The following is a 23,293-nucleotide window of genomic DNA, read 5'->3' as shown; positions in this document are numbered from 1 at the left end:
ACGGACCGCGAGATCGTGACCTGGCTGAAGTCGGACACTTAACCGACTGCGCCACCCAGGCGCCCCAAGAGCTTCTTTTTTAAAAGAGCTTTATTAAAATATAACTTATATACTGTAGAGTTAGGATACTTTACTTATGTAAAGAATACGTAAGTGGGTGTGTACGTGGGTAGGAAAAAAGATTGGGTAGACATACATCAGACATGTATTTTCTTTGGATGATGGAACAACAGAAAATTTTGGGTTTTTCCTAAATTCTTTCTTGTTTTCCAGGTTTTTGGCATTTAAGTACTTTTGCACTTAAAGGAATTTTATAAAAAGAAAAGTTTCCTTGGAACACTCCTTTGCATCTGGGTTATTATCTCTCACCCCTGTCGTTCTTGGGGAGGAAGAGAACATAATGTGAGGAAGTGTTTGGATTTTATGTACCGTGGCGCAGGCTGGCGTTTGTGAACTTTCAACTACCCACACGGTGATAGGGTTTAACGACAGGCTCCCTGAACAGCTGGGTCCCTTATCAGGCTTAAACCTCATTGTCCAGATACATTGGCTGTTATTCAGAGTCTTATTAATCAACTAGGGGAAAAAGACCCATTGAACCGTTAGCTCTCCGCCCGAGATGGGGAGCACATGATGATACAATGACCATGGTTCAGACTCCAGAGATGTTATGCTGTGTTTTTGAATTCAGTCCAGGTTCCTAGGAGGAAAACACCCGTCAATTATGTTGGCTCTAGATAGGTCCCAGTCAACATATGACATCACCAACTCTTCCTTCCCTGCCCAACTTTCTTTGGAGGGGATGCAAGGAAGACAGTTGTGCAAAACTGGAATAAACAGAATAGACACCAGGCTCCCCATGCTTTTGCTTCTAGGTTGAGCTGCCATCCAATAGCCGGTATGTTCTTTTTCAGGCACAGTGAGACTCTTGTCGCAGCAGCTTTGTACAAGGTGGATTAGTTGCTCGTCAGCTAATTAGAGTCCCGAGCACACGTCACTTCTTATCTGAACTAGGTCCTCTTGTTGTCTTTACTATATTATTTGGCGTGTGCCCATAAACGATGTCCTGAAATACAGTAGTTGTGAGCATGACATCTTTTATTTTGGGCCACATTTCCTCAGAAAGGTGATTGTAATCAGATCATGGGGTTTGTTTGATTATCTACTTGAATAGGAATGTAAACATGACTCTGTTTCTTTAATTTGCTTCTTGTTTTTTCCGTTGTTGTCCTTGACCTTGGGTCTTTGGCTGTAGCATTTGACATAGTTCTACCCATTATGTATGCGAGTACACGGGTTTCTGTTGGGCCATAATAAGGAAGCTGCAGGTCCTTGAGTTTATAGTTGGATTCCCTTCCCAACAGGGGACCAGCAGGAAGGAAAACGGAGACAAACCCACTCTGCACGTGAAAGCCTTGCAGTGGGGCTTTTATGTTTTTGCGATGTTCCACACAGCCCTGTAATCTCTTATTTTTGGCAAGCCAGCACTGAATCTGTGGTCCGGTAGCCCCGGGCAACCAAAAGCTGAGACAAACAGAGGAAGTGTCATTACTCACATGTTTCCCCAGCCACCTCATCTGGGTCCGTCGCAGCCAGCTGCCGCCCCTCTTTCGAGGTGGAGCTCCTCGGAGCAGAGTCTGACCAGGACCCACACAGACACCCTTGAGGTTGTCGTTCCCTGGCCCCTAGGGTCCCTGTTGCTCCTTACTTTCCTGCATTCTTTCTGTAATTTGTTCGTAGTCTGGGTTTGACTTTATGGCAGCCTTTGTGGTGAAAACAGGGACGTCTCCATTTCCTTAAAGCAGCCTGAAGGCCCCGGGAGGTGGAGGGAACTGCCCTCCAGCCCCTCTGTCCCTGTCACACGCGCACCGGCGTGTAGATGCACATGCACACACATGCCTATGCACACTCACACATGCATGTGCACGCACACCCTCTTGGGTCATCCGGCTGGTGCCCAGGCTATAGTGTCTGGAAAACGGGGCTGATGGAAGGGGTCTGCTCAGGAAATCTGCAGACCTTCGGGCTGCCTTGGCTACCAGCCCTTACAAAGCTCACCTGCTAGGTCCTCTCCTCCCCAGAAATTGACATGGGAGAACCAGATCCTGGATCCCAGCCTGTGGTGCCCGTATCCCTGGGGGATTTTGAATATATAAATTGTTTCAGTGTTTTAAAAAGCCTGCGGGGAGATTTAACTGAAGTGACGTTTCCAGGATAGGCTCAGGTTTCTTTGCTTGTGATGGGAGTTAGGGGAACGCTCATAATGGTGATTAGTTTGTGATCTCTGTTCTGATTGGGTAGAGGTTCCCTGGGAGGTGAAAAGTCTATATTTATGTTGGTTGAAAGAGGGTCTCTGATTCCTCCTGTGCTGGCATTTACTGTCTTGCATTTTACAACCAGTGCCTGCTTGCTGTGTAAACAGGACAGATTTGTTTTGCTTATCTTGGTCTTATTTAGTTTTATGCAAAAGACGTAAAGTTCTGGGCTGTTCTTTCTTGTGACCCCGGGAGCCTCGGGCCTCCTCTCAATGACGCCTTTATCCTGTCTGTTCTCATAACCTGTTACTCCTCAGTGGGTTTTCTACCTGAGCCGACCCCACCGAGCCCTTCCCCTGGCCCCTGGCCCACACGGGGCACTGAAGAATGCCCTTGGATTCTGTGCCCCTAGGGTGCCCCAAGCCCTGACCCCCTTTTGTGACACCTCTAAGTAAAATTGAACATGGAAGGAAGACTGACTTCGTGCCAGGAATTGGGTCAAGCAGCCTTTTATCCTCAAGACAATCCTATTTTGCTTTTAATTTAACAAATGCTTATGTAAGACCTACTGTGCCAAGCTCTGTTATAAGCCCCTTTACAAATACCATTTCGTAACAGCCTTGTGAGCGGGTGCTGTTATTATCTCCTTCCGAGTAAGAAAACTGAGGCCCAGAGAAGAGGAAGGTTGCTAAGGTTATATAGTCAGTGGATGGTAGAGTTGGGGTGCCAGCTCAGAGTTCACGCTTCTACCCCTATTCTAGGAGGTAGTCACTGTTGCTGTTCTTATTTTGCAGATGGGGAAACGGAGGCACTGGGGAGGGGTGGTTAAATAACTTGCCTGAGGTCCTAGGACTAGTCAGTGGCGGGGCCGGAGATTCAACCCCAGACAAGTGAGCTCTGTGCCTCAGCAGTGCACTGCCTGTGGGTTTCCATCACACCGTGTTTCCAGCACATTCGGCCTGGACGCTTAACAGCATCAGAGACCACTCGCACCCAACACTGCATTTCCTGGTTCCCTAACATTTCCTTCATGAGCGAGAGCCCCGCTTTTCAGATGCTGGTGCCGAGGGCCAGTTGTCTGAGCGGGGCATTTGAGAGCCTGCGAGCCGCAGGGCCTGTGGAACCGTGTAGGGAGGAGTCACTCCCCTGGACTTCACCATGCTCTGAGGAATTCCAGGATCAAAACGCTAGCCTGAAGCCAACCCTGTGGTTCTCCCGCTGGTGCAGGGATAGGGGGTGCCATACCCTTGGCCTTTCTTCAGACTCAGAATGCCTGTCTAATTACAAGAAACAGAACCCTCTCCCACTCTTAGCCAATGATTTCAACATCTCTTGGAGACATCCTCCATGGATCTGAAGTTTGAAGCTTTGCATTCTAATGAATTTGGCTGGGATTTTCACCTTTGGCTCTCCCTGCCTTCTCCCTGGGCCACGATTTCATCATCGTGCTTTGGGGATGGAGCTTCCTGTTCAGGGTCTGTCTTTCGGCAAACATACGTGGAGACAAAGCATGACTTCTCTCTGTGCCCCTGGGGTCTGGGGGCCTGGGCTGTCTCTAGCTCTGCCTCCCATCTCCTGTCTCCATCTCAGATGCTTAGCAAGACAGCCTTAGTGGGAGTCATCTTAGGCTCTCATGACAAAGCTGGAAGGAGGGTTGGGGGGCACCAGAGCTAAGATGGTGGACGTGACCATTTAATCATGTTCTTGTTAAATTGTCAGTAACTTCTTTGTACAGCTGGTTGTTCTGGTCTCTCGTGTATTACTCAGTTCCCTATTTGGGTCTTGGAAGGTGGCCATTTATCTGAAACAGAGAGACGGCTTAGTATAGTGAAAAGAGCTTTGTTTCTCATCCCCCTTACATAGTAAGCAAATAAAATGAAAATACCAGCATTGGCTGGGGGGACATCTCGATGGGTTGCTAGTGGCAGCGTGAACTGGTGACACTTTTGGAATGCAACCTGGTCATCTGTATGAAGAACCATCGTTCATCCCAGCTCTGGGACCCTCTCCAGTGACAAGCACTTAGAAGAGGCAGAAAGGTATTTGCGAGAATGTGTCCACGAGAACATTATGTAATAGAGGAAGACTGGAAGCAGTCTGTAGGTTCAACACGGGGGAATGGTTAAGAAAGTTATAGCAGATTTCCCTCCTCCCCTACCAAGTAGTGCTTATAAAAATTGAACCATGAAGACTGTAAGACAACGTGGTATTAACGATATTAAGAAAAAAGTGAGTGTGCCCTGTGATTATCCCCATATAAAATATATGCACAAGACAGGTCTAGAAGATGACACAGAAAAAGATCCATGGTCAGTGTTAGGATGGTGGGATTATAGGTAGTATTTTCTCCTTTTATATATACAAAAAAGGAAAGGAAACAGTAAGCTTTTGGATTCAGACCTAGGATTAATTCTGGTACTGCTACATCTCCTGTATCTTTTTGCAACTCTTGACGCTTCCCTGGGACTCAGATTCCTCATTGGTAAGAAGACAGAACAATTTCTAAGCGTCCTGGATCTGAACCTAATTTGAGCCAATAAGATCTTCTCATGTCGAATCTGCTGGACTTGCCTATATCAACAAGACAGACTCATGGGCATTTGGAAGCATCCTTGTGCATCAGCAATCCAAGTTCTTTCTGCATTCCTGGTGGCTAAGCAGTGTTTCTACAGATTTGTTCTCACCATTCAGGGTTTTTTTTTTTTTTTTTTTTTTTCAACGTTTATTTATTTTTGGGACAGAGAGAGACACAGCATGAACGGGGGAGGGGCAGAGAGAGAGGGAGACACAGAATCGGAAACAGGCTCCAGGCTCCGAGCCATCAGCCCAGAGCCCGACGCGGGGCTCGAACTCACGGACCGCGAGATCGTGACCTGGCTGAAGTCGGACGCTTAACCGACTGCGCCACCCAGGCGCCCCTTTTTTTTTTTTTATTTTTTTTTATTTTTTTTTATTTTTTTTTATTTTTCCCATTCAGGGTTTGATGGAACCTTCTCTGTAGGCACTACACAGCTTAGGGCCATCCTTTCTTTCCTTTTTTTTTAAAGTTTATTTATTTATTTTGAGACGGAGAGAGAGAGAAAGAGCAAGTAGGGTAGGGGCAGAGAGAGAGAGAGAGAGAGGGAGAGAAAATTCCAAGCAGGCTCCATACCACCAGAGCAGAGCCCGATGTGGGGCTCGAACTCATGAACCGTGAGATCATGATCTGAGCCGAAATCGAGTCGACACTTAACCGACTGAGATACCCAGGTACCCCAGGGGCATCCTTTCTGAGTGAATTGAGAGCATACTACCAAGTATGACTGCAGAGGCTGATTTTGAAGTAAAGCCTGTTTGTTGGGACTGTTCTCTCCCTCCCCAAGGCCACTGGTCTACTCTGATGGGCCTTTCCGGGGAAGGTTGACCCCATACTGCGTACCGATGGGCTCTCAGGCTCTCCCAGTCACTCCCTGTCTGCTCTTTCTAAGTCAGGGAGACAATTTCTGCTCATTGTGTAATTTGCCACTCTTTTTTTTTTTTTTTAAATGTTTTATTTATTTTTAAGACAAAGAGAGACAGCATGAGTGGGGGAGGGGCAGAGAGAGAGGGAGAGACAGAATCCAAAGCAGGCTCCAGGCTCCGAGCTGTCAGCACAGAGCCCAATGCTGGGCTCTAACTCACGAACTGTGAGATCATGACCCAAGCCGAAGTTGGACGCTTAACCAACTGAGCCACCCAGGCGCCCCATGTGGCTTGCCACTCTTAAAGGTTTTACAGATTATAAATGACCCTTCGTCCCCACACACAGATTTCATTAGCCGGGCCTTTGATCTCGCATACCATGTGCATGCTGGGCCATTTGCAGGCCACCCCAAGCCTCACAGAAAGGGGTTTTATGAGGTGCTGACATTTTGACAAGCTTTTTATCTGACATCCCAAATTGACTGTCACCGGCTCACATTGGCCATTTCCTTCTGTGTCCACTAGGTTTAGGTCATTAGCTGTGCACTTAAGTGAACCTGCCTGTGTTTTCGATACTAAAAAAAAGCCTAGGTTTGAAGAGTTGAGGTGAGTGGTGTTCGTAGAAACACCAAGAAGGTGGTGGTTAGTCAAGGCTGTAAAGGCTGTAAAACAAAGTGGATTTGGACCCCAGCTCTGTGAGTTTGTGTCTGCATGACTGCAGGCAAGGCTCCTGGCCACAGCCCCCCATCTGTGGCGCCAGCATCGTGAACGTGTCTGCCTCTCTACTGTAAGCATCAAGTGAGATAAGGCATGTGGTAGCACCTTGTAAATCGCTGGGAAGCTGTGCCCATGTGAGGTTGTATTACTGCTATCAAATGATGCAAACGGTGATACGAAGTTATACCATGGTTCCATTGTCCCATTCCCTTGGAAGAGTACTTCCAGAGGGGTGGATATATTTCTCTAACATGGGGAGCTCTGGTTATGCCTGCATTAAAGGGGGAAAGTGGAAGAAAGCTAAGGATGTCTTCCCAGGACCGTCTTCAGGCACAACGCTGGGTGTGGAAGCTGGGCCTTCTGTGCCTCGCTCCCCGCCTCTCCTTTCCCACCCTCAGACTCCAGCTCAGACTCCTGGCTCCCAGGGTGATCTGCCGGCAGCCTGGAAGGAATGGCTGTCTCATTCTGGTGGGCATAGGCCACAGGAAGGGAAATCTGTGGGCAGGAGGCGTGGACTGCAGGTGTGGGAAGCTCCTGGTACCCACCCGCTGCTTCCTTCATGTGGCAGAAGGAACCCTGCAAGTGAAACTCTTGCCTCCAGGTGCTGTAGCTTGTAGACCACAGGCTGTTGCTCCCAGTTGCTTATCTCGGGATTTGCCTGAGAGTGAACAGAGTCCCAGTCCCCACATCCATCGCCCGCCGAATATTGAGCCCCAGGACGACTGCAGGAAGCGGAGGAAGGAGGAGGAAGGAGGTGGGGGTGGGGTGGGGGTGGGGGAGGAAAGAGAGGACACGGCTGGAGGGAATGAGAGAGGAAAAGAGACAAGAGCAAGAAATCAGAGGCCCCGTGCAGGCCAGCTGGAGAAGGGTCTGCTGTTCAGATGCCCGGCTCAGGACCTTTTGAATAAATGTCAGAAATGTGAGTGGAATTTAATGAAGTAGGACAGAGCTCCCGGGGACACCAGCATTGAAAATGCTGGGGCAAAAGAGGAACCAGGGGACGACTATTCAGAGAAGCAGCAGCAGACACGCGGAGCGCTGTCCGGAAGCTGGGGCGGGCACGGGGCAGCAGGCCGCTGCGGACAGTCACGCCCCAAGGTCGTGGAAGGCAGTGGTGGTCCCCAGGGGATGAGAGGAATTGAGAGTTCGCTCGGGGGGTATCGGCTCAGTGGAGCTGAGGGTGCTGTGGTCCAGAAGCGAATGGGAGGTGACAGCGTGGGGCATCAACAGCATTCCGCTCTTTCCAGAGCTTGGTGGGAAGGCAAGGGTGGGAATGTGTAGTAGTCAGGAGGATCGAGCAAGGTCATTTCCTCCGTGCACCCTGCAATGTATTTTTTCTTCCAGACTAGACTTTAACCATTTTAAGGGTATCATCTGTATCCTCTATCTCTGTTCCCTCTGAAGCTGGCCGATCATCAGATCACGTAAGAGGTTGTTTGCTTGTTTTATAAATATTTTTTACTGGATCTTGCTTCGGCCCTTATTCCCTCCGGCCTCTGGCTTAATGATTCTAGCAGTGATCGCTGGATGCCGAACAATTAATCATGGCTGAGCTTGGTTTATGTGAATATATTTGCTTTGTTTTAAAAGCAAGATTTCACGAAAGCGAGTTTGGCCAAGAGAGAAATAAGGGAATTCTTCAGGTGCCTCCAGGTTCAGGCAGTGAGGGGCATGAGTTTATATTCCTGCACATGTCAGGCTGATGATGCAGTTTTCTGTTAATTGAATTACTGAACTACATGCTGTAGTTATAAAATATTAAAGGGCTAAGACTGCATTTTACTTCTCAGAGATCCACACCTCCCTGTCCACTCTTGAGCAGAGGCAGTTAAGAGTAGGGGCTCTGGAGTCAAACGTCCTTGGGGTCACCTCTGCCAGCCAACAGTTGTACCGGCTAAGACCACATTATTGACCACCTTCCAGAGTTCTTCCCAGAGCCTTGCTTGGCCGAAGCACAGATGGTCTGAATGTTGCAGACCTTCTGTATACATCTCTGCGATTTAAGTAACATGAACAAGTCATGTAACCCCACTATTCTCTGCTTCTCCACCTGAAAACTGGGGCCACCACTGGCTCCGACCTTAAGGGGGCTGATGTAAGGATTCAACGAGGTAAACCACGAAAGATGGATGAAATCGTACCAGACATAGGAAGTGTCTGATAAGTGTTAATTATTTTTACTATTACTCCCATGTTTTTAAGCTTATTTATTTATTTTGAGAGAGAGGGAGCGCACGAGAGAGCATGAGCGGGGAAGGGGGCAGAGAGAGAGGGAGAGAGAATCCCAAGCAGGCTCCTTGCTGTCAGTGTAGAGCCCGATGTAGGGCTTGAACTGACGAACCATGGTCATGACCTGAGCTGAAATTAAGAGTCAGATGCTTAACCAACTGAGCCACCCAGGCACTCCTACTAATACTCCCATTCTGAAGTATGTGGATTATACTTATGTTAAAGGTAGTCACTTTGGCGGGTCCCCTTGCCCGGCATTCAGGAAGGCTGGGATTTAAAAACCAGCCATAGTGAGTCTTTCTGGCAGACGACAGGAGAGCTGTGTGTGCCTAGGACTTTTCCAGGGAATGCTGGGGATTCTCAGATTGCATGGCTGGGCGCCTCAGAGGAAGAGGTTTCTCAGTCCTCCAGTACTGAGTTGGCCAAGGCCTTTCTTGCCAGAGGAGTGTATGATGTTTGGTCTCTCCTGTGCCTGTTGAGAGTCTTTTGTATGCTGGACCTCCTGCTGGATGCTTTGGGGGACGCAGGGAAGAGGAAGTGAATGACGGTGCTCATATGGAAGAGCACTTTGTTGTTTTACGAACCCCATCTTACTGAGCACTCCAGCTGTGTTATCGTCACCAGCTTGTAGATAAGAAAATCAGGCACAGACCTTCTAGGTAGTTCAGCCCGTAGGAGAATGCTTCTTTGCACTGTCGGAGAAGCAGTGTATTTGTGCAGGCAAGTAGGGAGCCCTGTCCGCATGTGCATTAGAGGCACGGAAATACTTCACAAATACTTCACAAGGGGTTTACGTGTGGTAGTTTTCCTTATAGAGGAGCATGTAACTGTCTTCCTGCTGGTGTTTATTGGGCGCAGCTCTGTAGCAGGCATTCGTCCCGGGAGTTCCCATGGCAGCTCGCTTACACCTCTCTGGAACCCTGGGCGTTAGGTACTAGTATGGGCTCCATAGAGGAGGGATCTGAAGCCCAGAGAAGAGGAGTGTTGTGAAGAAAGCCACACCGATGAGTAAGGGGCAGAGCGGGCCAGGCACTCGGGCGTCTGACCCTGGTCTTTCCTCCACTACCTCTCCTCTGGGCACCCCTTACGCTCCCAGGGACAGGTGCTTTCTCTTCCCTTTCTGCTTTTTTTATCCCCCCAAGAATAAAACCGTTCTCCTAGCTGGCACACCCGGGGGCTCCCAAAGGCTCTCATCTCTCCACCAACAAAAGGCATTCTCTGCTGAATAGGTCGCCCGGCATTTTGCTGAGTAGATGCCAGCTCGATGCCACAGAGATGAGCCAGCAGTGGTTTGTGTCGTCGTCTCCCTGACGGCTTGCTTTTAATTCAAGTCCCCTGATTCATCTGGGATGAGAAAGGGAGAGGCAGATGCACATGCAGCTAAGTGCAGGGACTAGAGAATGAGTCAGGATGATTCTGGAATGCGAGGCAGGAGATGGGCAATTCTGATAGAGTAAATACCGCTGGCGTGCGGGGTGCAGGGTGCCGTGTGTACTGACCAAGCGGGGTGTCTAGAGGTGGGCCTCCGTGCGACTGTGGGTGAGGCTTCAGAGAGGCTGGAGCCAGAGGGGGCCCCAGCAGGGGTCCCCCTCTTCTCTCCGCTCCACCTGCTTACCCCCTGCGGACTTTTGGGAGGTGGTTCCTGCTCAGCCACTTTAATTCCCTGAACAGGGCCAGCGGTGGTATCTCTGTGTGTTTTCGATAATGCTGCCCCCCTGGAGCTGATCAGAAGCCCCAACTGCTGTCCTTTGGAAAACTTGGGGTCTTGGATTGTGTCAATGTGGACTTCCTGGTTGTCATGTTGTGTTGAAGTTAAGCAAGATGTTACCCCTGGGGGACACTGGGCGGAGGCTCTGAGGATCTCTTACAACTCCAGGTGAATCTACAATTACCTCAAAGTAAGAAGCTAAAAATAAAATAGGGTCTTTTAAACACTGCAAACTCCAGAGGAGTTCTGTATTTGAATTTCAAGGTCCAGCTCCTTTACCTGGCCAATATCCAGTAAACATAAAAATGGGATACCAGGGTGCCTGGGTGGCTTAGTTAGTTGACTGACTGCCTCTTACTTTCAGCTCAGGTCGTAATCCCTGGTCCCAGGATCGAGCCCCATGTCAGGCTCCACACTTAGCGTGGAGCCTGCTTAAGGTTCTCTCCTGCCCCCCTCCCCTTTCTCCCTCTGCTCCTCTCCCTTGCTCATGCTCTCTCTTTCTCAAAAAAAAAAAAAAAAAAAAAAAAAAGAAAATTAAATTAAAAACAGTAAAATAAGATACCAAAACCACTCAAGGCAAAAAGCAACGAAGTATTGATACATGCTCCCCCAGGAATGAACCTTGGAGACCTGCTAAGTGAAAGAAGCCAGACCCAAAAGAGCACATGCTGTATGATTCCATTGACACAAAATGTCCGAAAAGGGCCAATCTACAGAGACACAAAGCAGATTAGTGGTTGCCTGGGGCTGGGAATGGGGAAGGGCGGCAGATGGGAACGGGGTTTTCCAATTCGAGGCTGGTGATGGTTGCACAGCTCTGTGACTAGCCCACCGCTGAGTTGCACGGCTTACATGGGTGAATTGCACAGTATGTGAATCACATTTCAGTAAAGCTGCTAAAAAAATGTCGGGTCTTAGGTTTTAAGCGAAGTAAAAATCGTCCTTTGGAAACGGCTGGTGTCTTGCAGATGCGAGCACTTCCGGCTGCTGGTTGTAAGTTCTGAGTTCAGGCCACTGCCCCCCGGGCATGTTCTTGGCTCTCTCATAAACCAGATTCATGGGCCTCCCACGGAAACCACAGGGTGTTTCTGAGTGTTCGTCCCTGGGGGGTGAAAACTCAGTGCGTGCCAGACATTTTTCCAGGTGCTTTCATCCATGCTTCCTTCACCCTCCTGCAGCCCTGCACGGCGTGTACTTTCGTGCCCGTGTTTTGTATATGCAGAAATCGAGCTCCCGTGGAGTATACACAGCAGGGCAGAGGTGCCACCAGAACCGGGACGGAGCCCAGAGCTCTTGGATCCCAGGGTCATTCTCTTTTCACCTCCTGGTGGAGGGCTGGGTTGATGAGCTCTCCCTCACGTCTTACACAAGGGGAAAAAGTCAGCTGCGAGGCAAAAGCCAGCAGGCTCTTGCAGGGACAGCTTAGGGAAATCACCGGGGACAAGGCCTGAGAGTTCCAGGCAAATCCTTTGCAGGCTTGTGTCTTCCAGTGGGTCATCTCTGCTCCCTCCGGAAGTGAGGATGACATTCTGCCCTGTGCCCTGGGGCAGCTCTTCCTAGGAGAGAGCTCCTAGGGAAAGGACCGTGGGAAAACATGAGGAGGCTTTCCATGGACACGTTTCTGAGTGTCATTCGTTTTTAGAGGAAACATGTTTATTTCCCTGGAGCTCTCAGCTTTGTCTGTATCCTGAGTTTTCAAGAGTTCGTAACCCTAGGAGCTGTTTTTTGGACATGGAGGGAGGCTACGGTATTATTCCAGCCAGGGAACCTGATGTTTTTTTGTAAGTGGCAATGCTGTTGTGTAGTAAAATGGGGTAAAGATGGGCATGAGTGAGTTCAGGTGCTTGGAGAAGAAAATGGGAAAAGATTTGCACTCAGTGATCCAAGGCAGACCCAGCAGCTCTAAGAGACATGATTAAAAACCATATTCTCAGGGCGCCTGGGTGGCTCAGTCGGTTAAGTGTCTGACTTAGGCTCAGGGCATGCAGGATCTCATGGTTCGTGAGTTCGAGCCCCACATCAGGCTCCTCGCTTCCAGTGCAGAGCCTGCTTGGGATTCTCTCTCTCTTCTCTTCGTCTCTCTCTGCCCCTTCCCAACTCTCTCTCTCTCAAAATAAATAAGCTTTAAGAAAATGCAAATTCTCAGGTTCCAGCCCAGACCTACAGAATCTGAAACTCTGGGGATGTCCAGGAACCTGTGTTTTAATAAGCTCTCAAGAGAGTTCTTAAACACACTCCAGTTTGAGTAGCTTAGCACCAGACCTCCTTACATATGCTTGAGGCTGAGCCGGAAAATCTGGTCACGTTCCCAGGAGACCACCTCCTTTGGTGCTTGACCTGATCTTGCAGGGAGGCATGCGAGCTGGAAGGGAACATGTATTCATTTATTGAAAATGTTTGTTGAGCACTTCCTCGATCCAGGCACTCAGTCCCTCCTCCGAGGGAGTTTACATCCTCGTGGGGGAGTCAGATAGCAAACTAGGGGGGATGGATACAGAAATACTGCAGATGAGGATGTCACGCTGGGATGGTGACATTCAGCCAGTGAGGGGGAGGCAGGGATGCCCAAGCAAAGAGCCAAGAGAATGGGTGTCCAGAGAGAGAAGACAGCTGGTGGAAAGTTCTGGAGGTCGGGTGGAGTTGGGCAGCTCAAGTAATGGCAGGGGGCCGACGGGGATGAGCCAGGGGGAGGGGCAAGAGAGTGTTGGAGAGATGAGACTGGATCCACAGGACCAAGGGGGGAGCTTGAATGTGGCTCTAAGGTGCTGGGCAGCCACCGAAGGATTAACCGGCAGAGTGGCAGGATCTGGGGAAAGATTTGACAAGATCCATCTCTCCGGCTGCCTATGCAGGCTGGTGCGGCGGGGCAAGCGACGAAGCCAGGGGCGTGACTAGGGAGATTCTGTCCAAACTGTATTTGCAACAAAGTTCTATTTTCCTCCTCCTTGTCTTCTGCCTCCTCCTGCCCCTCCTCCTCTCCCTCCTCCTCCTTTTTTGCGGGGTGCGGGGTGGGGCACAGTTTAAGAAAATTGGAATTGTTTTGCCAGGGTTTCTGTTAGCATTTTACAGACGGAACTGACTTGCATCCCAAGTGTGACATCCTCATTGCTTTCGTTAGATAACACTATACGTATTACAGTACCAACTAGGCGCTTAATTACATATACGGCTACTGATGAAAAAAAAGGACATTTCATCAAAAGACAATTCAGCTCAGATGTGCACATTTTTGAGACGTACAAAACCAAGTTCAGTTGATGACGGTTGAGCAGCGTCTGCAAGATTTGATCCATTTCAGAAATATGAGCTCACTGGCATTGCCTGGGCTGGCATTTTCTTAGCCGAGAACTACTTACCTGGGTGTAGGAAACCTAATATTTTATTTAGAAGAATGATTCATTGCTTTAGGGGTCAAGAGTCCTGCGTTTTGTCTTTTTTTGTTGCCTAAGTTTGATTTGATCGTGGACAAGTCATTGCAGTGCATATTTTAGTGTCTCTGTGCGGGAGATGGGTAATAATTGTTCTGGCAACCCTCTTTTCATCAAGGTAACTGGGCGAGAGTTCTCTGAGACTTAGAGATATTACTACCTGTGCAAAGGCCCTGTGGCAGAAGGAAGCAGGAACTGAAAGGTAGCCCACGCGGTTGGAGGAGAGCAGAGTGCAAAGGGAAGTTGATCCAGAGTGATGTTGTTAGAGGGGGCAAGGGCCAGGCTGGGCAGAATCTTGCAGACCTTGTTGGGGACTTTAATCTTTATCTTAAGGGGAGACCACTGGAAGATTTAAATAGGGGAATGACAAAAGATCGATAGATAGGCTGTTTCCTTTAATCCTCACAACAAACGTGTGCAGCAGTTAATATCCCCATTTTAAACCAGCACAGAAATTTAGGGTAGTGGCGATTGAGTAGCTTCCCCAAGAGCGCGTTGCTGGCAGGTAGTGGAGCCAGGAGACAAACTCAGTTCACCTGGAGTCCAGAGCCCCCCTTCTTCCATCTCAGCCTAACTCAATAACTATATAACAATAACCACTGTTTTAAAAGACGCTTTGAACTCTTAAGACGAAAAGATCTCCCTTACATTACAAAGTGGTATTATGCTGCAGAAATATGAGCGCCGACGAGAGATCGGATACACTGGGGAAGCTTTGAAAGCCTCAGCCTGCGTGGCGAGGGTCCAGCATCTTCGAGTTCCTTGCTGTCTGGTGGGGGGCGCCTCACAGCCAGCTATCGCCACACGGAAAGGTTTGGCAGCTCCGGCCGGCCATCTGACACTGCCATTGTCCGTAAGGACTCATTGTCCGTGAGATGTCCCAAGGTACCTGCTTTCAGGGACTCTGAGCCGGGCAATCAGATCCGGGCAGTTCATGCGTGGTTTCGTGGGAGTAATCGTGCCATGCCAAGGTTTCTGCTTTCTGCTTTCTCCCTCTCGGGGAGTCCGTTGGTTTCAGTGGATTCTTAGGAGCTGGTTGTAGAGATCACCATCTCGGTTGTGGACCCAAGAAGCCTTATTCAAGGTTGAGACGGGAAAACTGCTGCTGACCCGTGGCCCTCGAGCCTTCTGTTGATGACGACAAATGTTTGTTCTTTTCTAGTTGACCATGTCGTGCCCGAGCCCGGGACAAGCCTGCTGGCAGCCTTCGACCAGTGGAGGGAGTGGGCTGACAGCAAGTCCTGCTGTGACTACTCTCTGCACGTGGACATCACGGAGTGGCATAAGGGCATCCAGGAGGAGATAGAGGCCCTGGTGAAGGACCACGGTAGGTTATGCTGACTGGCACCTCCGGGGATATTTCCATTTCGGTACACGAGCCGGCACAGCTCTCTGAAGGAGAGCTCTGTGAATAGCGCTTGCAGACCCCTCTGTGCCTCTCCTCCGTGCCTGCAAGGAGAGAAGGTGGGGCCGCAGCTGGTGCCCACTGGAGGCAGCCAAACCCAGCACGGCAACGGAAGCTTTCATTGACGGGAGAACCGGACGGAGCCTCACCAGGGGGACCGGTTCCTGTGTGACAACTGCACACAGCTTACTGGTTTGAGGGAACTGCGCCCAGCCAGGTTGGAGAGTTGAGGCCATGGGACTGATTTGCCCTCAGAGGATAAGAACGCCTGTCCCAGTGAGGATTCTGGACCGTCATGGGCGGGGGGAGGAGGTGCCCAGGATGCCGAGTGGGGGACTCTTCCTGCAAACCCACGAGGACCAGGATAGACTTGAGGGTGAGGAGGCTCTGGGACAACCTGAAAGGTCTTTTTCATGCCAGGGGACTATTTCAGGGAGTAGGATTCCAGGGGTTGGACCCTGGAGGATTCCCAGGCAGGCTGGAAGAATCCGGACTACCTCAGGGTGCCTTTGGGACCCTTCTGTCCACAGGGACCTTGGGAGTTCAGGTGCTAATGCCAAGTCACTTCATCTTCTGGGGTCTTCTTGAGCTTGGCTAGAGACTAGACTCCTAGGGTGACCTCTTGGCTTCATGGGATCTTAACTGTCAGGGGAGCGCCTGTTGCTTTCGGGTTCTGAGACTTCTAAGCCCAGGAGTACCGCTGTGGGTAAAATAGCAGGAGGGAAGTCTCTAGGTGCGGATACGGTAGGTATCCGTGAATACGGCCGAAAACGCCCAGAATGAAACTCTGGAGTCTTGGGTTTAGTGTGTCTTCCTCGCATTAGCCATATGACCTTGGGGAATTACTTAAATTTCATGAGTCTCCGTTAAAAAAAAAATCACATGAGGGTATTGGACTAGATATCCTAAGATTCTTTCTGGCACAAAGGTTCCACCTAAAAGAAAAGAAGTAACCTTTGACCTTTCTCGCTTTTGAGAATACAGAGTCTTAAAGGGTTTAACTTTCCATACTTAAACTGAATCGAATCCAAATCAGGCGAGAGTGTCACCATAGCAACTGTTGCCTGGCCAGAGAGAAGGGTTGGGATGTCCCAAGCCACTGAGCCCGGGCAGCGTTCAGCACCCCCAGGTGGCTTGAATTAAACTCCAAGACTAGAAGGTTGTCAGTACAGTTGTTTACCATTGTGATGGATGTCAGGCAGGGATGTTTGGTCTGGTGCCTCGGGAGGCAAGGACTCTGAAATGCCAGGGTGAGAATTGCAACATCAGCTTATTGGACCCTTTCTTACTTAAGAACGTTTCTTTTTCTTTTTTTTTGTTAATGTTTATTTATTTTTGAGACAGAGAGAATCAGAGCATGAATAGGGGAGGGTCAGAGCGAGAGGGAGACACAGAATCCGAAGCAGGCTCCAGGCTCTGAGCTGTCAGCCCAGAGCCTGATGCGGGGCTTGAACTCACAGACTGTGAGATCATGACCTGAGCCGAAGTCGGATGCCCAACCAACTGAGCAACCCAGGCGCCCCAAGAACGTTTCTTAAAAATCAGCTTGGATGGAAGTCTGTTTACCAGAGGAAAGATCTAGATCTTGTAGATCTTCACAGAATATTCGATTTCATTTTCTTCTCAAAGTCACAACAGCTGGGGGCAACTTTTGTTTTTATTTTTTCACTTTGTATTTATTTTTATTTTATTAAAAAAATTTTTTTTAACATTTATTTATTATTGAGAGAGAGGGAGACACAGAGCAGGAGCAGGGGAGGGACAGAGAGAGGGGGAGACACAGAATCTGAAGCGGGCTCCAGGCTCTGAGCTGTCAGCACAGAGCCTGACGTGGGGCTCGAACTCACAAACTGTGAGATCATGACCTGAGCCAAGATCAAGAGTCGGACACTTAACTGAATGAGCCACCCGGGTGCCCCCATCTTAATCATTTTTAAATACACATTCAATGACATTAAGTACATTCACATTGTTGTGCAACCATTTCACCACCCATCCCCAGAACTTGTCATCTTTCCACACTGAAGCTCTGTACCCATTAAACACCAACCCCCAGTCCCTCCTACCCCCAACCCCTGGCAATCCCCATTCTCCTTTTTTTTAATTAAAAAACATTTTTTTAATGTTTATTTTTGAGAGAGAGAGAGAGAAACAGAGCTCAGGGGAGGGGCAGAGAGAGGAAGACACAGAATCCGAAGCAGGCTCCAGCCTCCGAGCTGTCAGCACAGAGCCTGACGTGGGGCTCGAACCCATGGACTGCAAGATCTTGACCTAAGCGGAAGTCAGACACTCATCCGACTGAGCCACGCAGGCACCGCCCACCCCCATTCTACTTCCTGTCTCTGTAAATTTGACTTGTAAATGGAATCTTACGTATCTGTCCTATAGTGACTGGCTAGTTCCCTTAGTGTAATGTCCTCAGGGTTCATCCATGTGACAGGATATTCTTCCAGCTTCGGGCTGAGTGACGTTCTGCTGTATGACTGTACGACATTTCGTGTATCCATTCGTCGGTCAGCGGACACTTCTGCCCTTTGGCTAATGTGAATAACGTTGCTGTGCATTTGAATACACGTAGAGGTACAGGCAACTTCTAAGTTTGGTATAGTTTTAAACTTAGAGAAAAACTGTCAGGATGCTAAAAGCTTTTGCACCCTCTTTTACCAATTCTTTATATTTCTGTCTCCGCCTCTGTCTCTGTCTCTCCCGTCTTTCTTCTCTCTATCTGTATACGTATATGCATAGTATTATACCTTTCTTAGTCGCTTCCAGATTATTTGGTTTATTTATTAAAGTCCTGTGTCCACCTCTCTATTTTGTCTGTCCACTAGGGGTCAATTCCTTCCTGGTGTACATGGCTTTCAAAGATCGCTTCCAGCTAACTGATTCCCAGGTAAGGAAGGTTGCCTTTTCTGAACAGGCATTTGGTACATTTGGGCCAATGTCGTTGTTTTGGAAGCTGCCTCCGGTGTGTGTATGTCCCTTGGCTTCATGGGACATGGCTGGTGGATGAACTCCCTGATGTAACTTTACCTTTAGGGAGGGTCTGAAGCCAGTGCACTGGCCCCCGGGGCTCTGGAGTCAGCCTCAGACCTGCCTCTGTGGGACAGAGTAGCCCAGAGATGTACTCAGAGCCACCTCAGCAAACCTGGCGGAGAGCCAGGTGTCATCCGTGACCCTCCCCTACTCCGAGTCCCTTAGGTTATGCTGTCCCTGTTGATTACCGCGCGGGCCTGCTCGGCCACATGTGGCCGGAAGCCTTGCCCTGGGGGCCTGTCCACAGAGCCAGCCTTAACAGTAGCGGCCACCGGTGCCGTTTCTGACCCCTGTGGCCGGCAGGGGAGTGGCTATACCTGTGAGCAGGTAGATGGACGTCCCTGTCTCTGATCCCCTCCCCTCCTCCAGATCTATGAAGTATTGAGCGTGATCCGGGATATCGGTGCAATTGCCCAAGTCCACGCAGAAAACGGCGACATCATTGCAGAGGTATGAGGCCCTCTTCCTCATCGTTTCTTCATGACGTGCAGGGTGAGAGGTGGGCTCGGGAGCAGGAAACCACTTCTGTGGCTCAGCTGCAAGCAGGAGAAACAGGGTGACCTGGTGTGACCGCCCTGGGCACGGTGCTAAGAGCCTCACCAGCAGCGTGGATGTCGGGGACGTGTGCCTCTCTGCATTCCACGGGATGCACGGCCTGTTCCCTTTGCACAGAGAAGTCAGTTCTCTCGTCCTGTAGGGCAGCCGCCTGTGGGTGGGCGACATGGGCTTCCACGTACAGACATTTTACACTGTGGCCCAGGGCCGGGCACGCGTGGGCTCTCAGCATCCCGGGGGAGAGCTGAACACCTGCTCAGGCAGGACTGGGGACAGGGTACTGAACCCTTCTCTTCACAAGGCCCTGGCATAAGAGCCGAGTGATCATCTCTCCTGAGTAGCTTTTTGGGTAAAAGGTCTCTAGCGATCAGAGCATCTCAAGTCCAGCTCTCCCTGACGGCCTGGCTTGCTTTAAACCTTGCAGGAGCAGCAGAGGATCCTGGATCTGGGCATCACGGGCCCCGAGGGACACGTGCTGAGCCGGCCTGAGGAGGTGAACATCTATGGAAAGCAGAAGAAACAGGCAGAAGAAAGAGAAGGGGGAGGCACTGGGAATGTCCCGCACACTGAGGATTGACACTTCCGTGTTCTGCATTTTTTTTTTTTTTAATTTTTTTTTTTTCAACGTTTTTATTTATTTTTGGGACAGAGAGAGACAGAGCATGAACGGGGGAGGGGCAGAGAGAGAGGGAGACACAGAATCTGAAACAGGCTCCAGGCTCTGAGCCATCAGCCCAGAGCCCGACGCGGGGCTCGAACTCACGGACCGCGAGATCGTGACCTGGCTGAAGTCGGACGCTTAACCGACTGCGCCACCCAGGCGCCCCGTGTTCTGCATTTTTACTGCATGTGCACACACACAACGCACGCAGACTGACAGAGACAGAGACACAGACTCTGAGACAGAGACACAGACTCTGAGACAGACACACAGACCGAGGCGTCGCCATAGACGCACAGAGACTCCTAAGGACAGACACACAGGGACAGAGCTGCAGACACACATGCACCAGGGCACCTTCAACACCATCTGTGGCCCTGAGGACACTTTCCTCTCCTCAGTGGAGGGACGGAACCTATTACATCTTGAGTATCTCTGGTCCCTCTCCAGGCCATGGGGTATAGCTCCTTCCACGACCATCCAGCCTTCCCACGCACGCTAAAGAGCCGAAGGGATGAGCTGGGGCCAGCACACGGGGGAGGGAGGTTGAAGGTGACATCTTTTGGCCCCTGTGTTAGCTGCATGCTGCCTCTGGGGCTGGTGGACAGTGACTCTGGGAGGAGCTCACAGGAGAGAGAGGGCGACAGTCTCAGTGGCTGATGCCCAGGGGACCTGAGGTTGGTTTTGTACACAAGTGTGTACCTATAACACACACACGCACGCACACACACACACACGCGTGCACACATGGGAGCCCAAGCTCACCATAAAGCCCCTGGGCCCCTGTAACCGGGTGGTGATACCTGGGGCTGGGCTTACCGGGAAAGTTGTGTTCTCCCCTCCATCCCCTGGGGCGGTTGGGGGCCGCTCCCGCCCTGCTGTGGCTGTGCAGGTAGGCAAGAGTGTGTGGCACACTGAGATGAGAAAAGCAGGCGCCGCTTCCCTTGTTACACGAGGCTACTTCTGAGAGCCCTGCTCCTGCTGAACTCGGAAGAGCCTTCCTGGGGGCTTGCTTTCCTTCCTCCTCCTCTCTGCTCGGCATCCCTGCATCCCCGCAGACTTGAAAACAGGAAGCAAGCCTGGGGTTTACTGAGCAGGCAAAAGGTATCACGGGAGAGCTGTTCTGGTTGCGATTTTGACCACAAGAATCAAACCCGTTTTTCCATGGTTAGTCGCCGGAGACTTCTCTCCAGCAGCTGTTGTGTGGAGAATCTCAGAGTCCCCTGCAGTGGAGCGTGGAGCCTTCCCTGGGGGCTGGCAGGTCTGGAGTGCTCCCATTCGAGGAGCTCTTGGCTTCGGGGGTGGGTCCTCTTGCCTCATGAACCGCTGTTTGGGGGGCTTTCTCTTCTCTCTGCTTTCCAAGGTCATCTGCTTCCCAGCTGATTCAGAGGCACCTGCTCTCGGTCAGCCTCAGTGTTGGGGGCTTCCCCTGAGCAAGTGCACCATTATAACAGCCCCGTGAGCCACCGGCACGAGCTGGCCCCTTCTCCCTCAGCTCCTGGTGATGCTTTTTCAGTTTGGCACCAGGGATCTGTCGCGTTAAACCCTCTGTGGGCGACAAAGAGAAGAAAACGGAACCGTTCTGAAGGAACTTGAGCTTGACCGTGTAGGTAGGGAGATACCACCCTGTACGTATGAAGCAGTGGTTAATAACATGCAAACGTGTAATTCCTTCTCGGTTTCATGATCTGTCGCCGCATCATGGTGGTCAACGTGGTTTGAGCTGCACAAATCACATTCCTGCTGCTCTCTGTTCTTCTCTCCAGCCCACCACGTGAGATTGCCAGCAGGGTCTCCCCCCCCCCCCCCCCAACCTTTCCAGCTGAGAAGACTGAGAGGGAAACCGTAGGGAATGCAGCAATCTAGAAACCACCTGTCCATCAATGGTGCCCGACATGTATGATGACTGGGCCCTGTTGGGACTGCGAGATGAATGAGCAGGGGACTATGGATGAGCTGGAGAGGAAGAGAGAGATGGAAAGTAACCAGGCAGGGTAGATGTGACTGGGGCTCCGGGCCGAAAGGCTGGCATCTGGGAAGGAAGTTGGGGACACGCGGGTGAGGGTGATGGTGACCAAGAGGCTTCCCCAGAGAAGAGAGCTTTCTGGCTAGGCTTTCTGGAACTGCCGCTGGGGCAGGCCGACAGTTGGGGGACTGAGCCACAGAGGGGGTGTTGTGTGCAGACACTGTTGTGTATTCTGATTCTGTTGTGTGTACCGACACTGTGGTCAGTGAGCGCCAACGCTGTTGTATGTCCCTAGATAAGTGGCTTTCCTCTCTGGATCTTGGGGTGTCCAGTCTTAAAAATCATCAAGTCTCAGTGACCCCCCAAATCCTTCAGAGCTCTATCATGAGACAATTTTCTTAAAATTTTAAGTTGTAATACTATTTTCCTAATATTTTAGGTCAATATTATTTAAATCAGTTCCCTGCATGTAAGGGGCCTGCACAGGTACACACAGAAGGGTAAACGTGGATCCTTCCATGTTCTGAGTGGAACACAGAGAGATGGGGTCTAAGTGGCCTTCTCTTTCAATGAAGTGGCCCTGTAGTTAGGTGTCGGCCATCCCCCGGCGTCTGCGGGAGCAGGGGTGGGACCAGAGCTCACCTCACAGTGGATGAGCGAATCCAGAGTGGGCCCTGGGAAGCCTGTCCCGCAGGGGTAGGCCCCCAGTAGAACTGGCACTTTTGCTCCATTTATTCCCTAATTAGTCCAATTTCACATTCCAGTTCACCCAGGACAGTCACAGGCCAGGCCGGCTGCCCCCATGCACTCATTAATAGTGCCTCTGTTCACTTTCAGAAGGATTTGTGTTCAGCCAATAAATTGAGTAGTCATTGGCACTGCTGGGAAGCCATGAAGATTCTAGAAGAGTCCTTTCTGCACTTCACATTGTAGACTTCTGAGGTGACCGCAGAGATTCAGGCCATCCCTCCTCTGTGCCTCCCCGGGCCAGAGGCACTTCTGTTGAAACTGGAGTCAAGGAGAGGGAGGGCCAATGGCTCAGCTATTCCAGGAATTAAAAACATTTGGACGATTAATGAGCTTTTTCAAGAGCCATTTGGTTTGCCTTTGAATTTTGAGACCTCTCTCTTCACATGGTTGATGCCCGAAAGGGCAAACGTGAATGAAGTTGTCGTCATTTATTAAATTAGATTACCAGTTAATGCAATTATAGAACCTTAGCTCTTGGCCACGCTCCTGTAGAAACTTGGTTAGCTAAGATAATTCAGTTAGGAGCTCAGCTATTTCTTGCAAAAAATAGCAGCTCGTTACAGAACGGCTTCACTTTCACCATTAACATAAAGGAATCCATTTGTTCAGTAAACACGTTGGGGCAGCGGCTGTGTACCAGGCCCTGTGTTGGGAACTAATGTAGTCCCGCTGGAGCTACACTGGGGGTGGGGCACAGAGGATACAAAACTCGGAGTCAGACCCAGCCCTCTGTCTCAAGGAGTTGAAGCCACAGCTTTCTTCCAGGATCTGAGAGGGAGCAAGAGGCTTTTTGAGATCCATCGTTCTACAGTTTCACGTGGTCGTTCAGTTGCCCATTCTAAACACACACTATGTCTGTGAGGCATACCTTGATCTCAGTAGTCTGACCTGGTCAGGTATTTAGCAATAATCACTCAGGGTCTTTGAAATATTATTCATTGAAGCATCAGGTTTAAAGACTCGTCTATTAGAGCAGCTCTCCCATCTCGTGCGGAAGGCCGTACCAGTCTGTGTGCGGCCTTGGACGTTACCACGGGCTAAGGACCGTTGCTTGACGTTCCCAGTCAAGCCTGCTCCGTTCCCAGAGCCCCGTGAGGTCGCGCTGTTCCTTGGGTTCATCTGTGGGTGTCAGACAGAAGCCC

At 50.3% G+C, this 23,293-nt stretch overlaps 1 protein-coding gene across 2 annotated transcripts in view; it reads left to right on the top strand.

Moving 5' to 3' along the window:
* DPYSL2 (dihydropyrimidinase like 2) overlaps positions 1-23,293 on the top strand; it is a 132,750-nt gene that overhangs the window by 88,519 nt on the left and 20,938 nt on the right. For both annotated transcript variants that reach the window (XM_025933145.2, XM_025933146.2), the window contains exons 4-7: positions 14,941-15,105; positions 18,015-18,076; positions 18,589-18,669; positions 19,199-19,267. In XM_025933145.2, the coding sequence (XP_025788930.1) occupies positions 14,941-15,105; positions 18,015-18,076; positions 18,589-18,669; positions 19,199-19,267 (377 nt within the window). The remainder of the gene's footprint in view (positions 1-14,940; positions 15,106-18,014; positions 18,077-18,588; positions 18,670-19,198; positions 19,268-23,293) is intronic.

Source organism: Puma concolor, chromosome B1, assembly GCF_028749965.1.
Source record: "Puma concolor isolate L17-30 chromosome B1, mPumCon1.1.hap2, whole genome shotgun sequence".
Taxonomy (NCBI): domain Eukaryota; kingdom Metazoa; phylum Chordata; class Mammalia; order Carnivora; family Felidae; genus Puma; species Puma concolor.
This window is presented reverse-complemented; position numbering and strand designations above follow the sequence as displayed.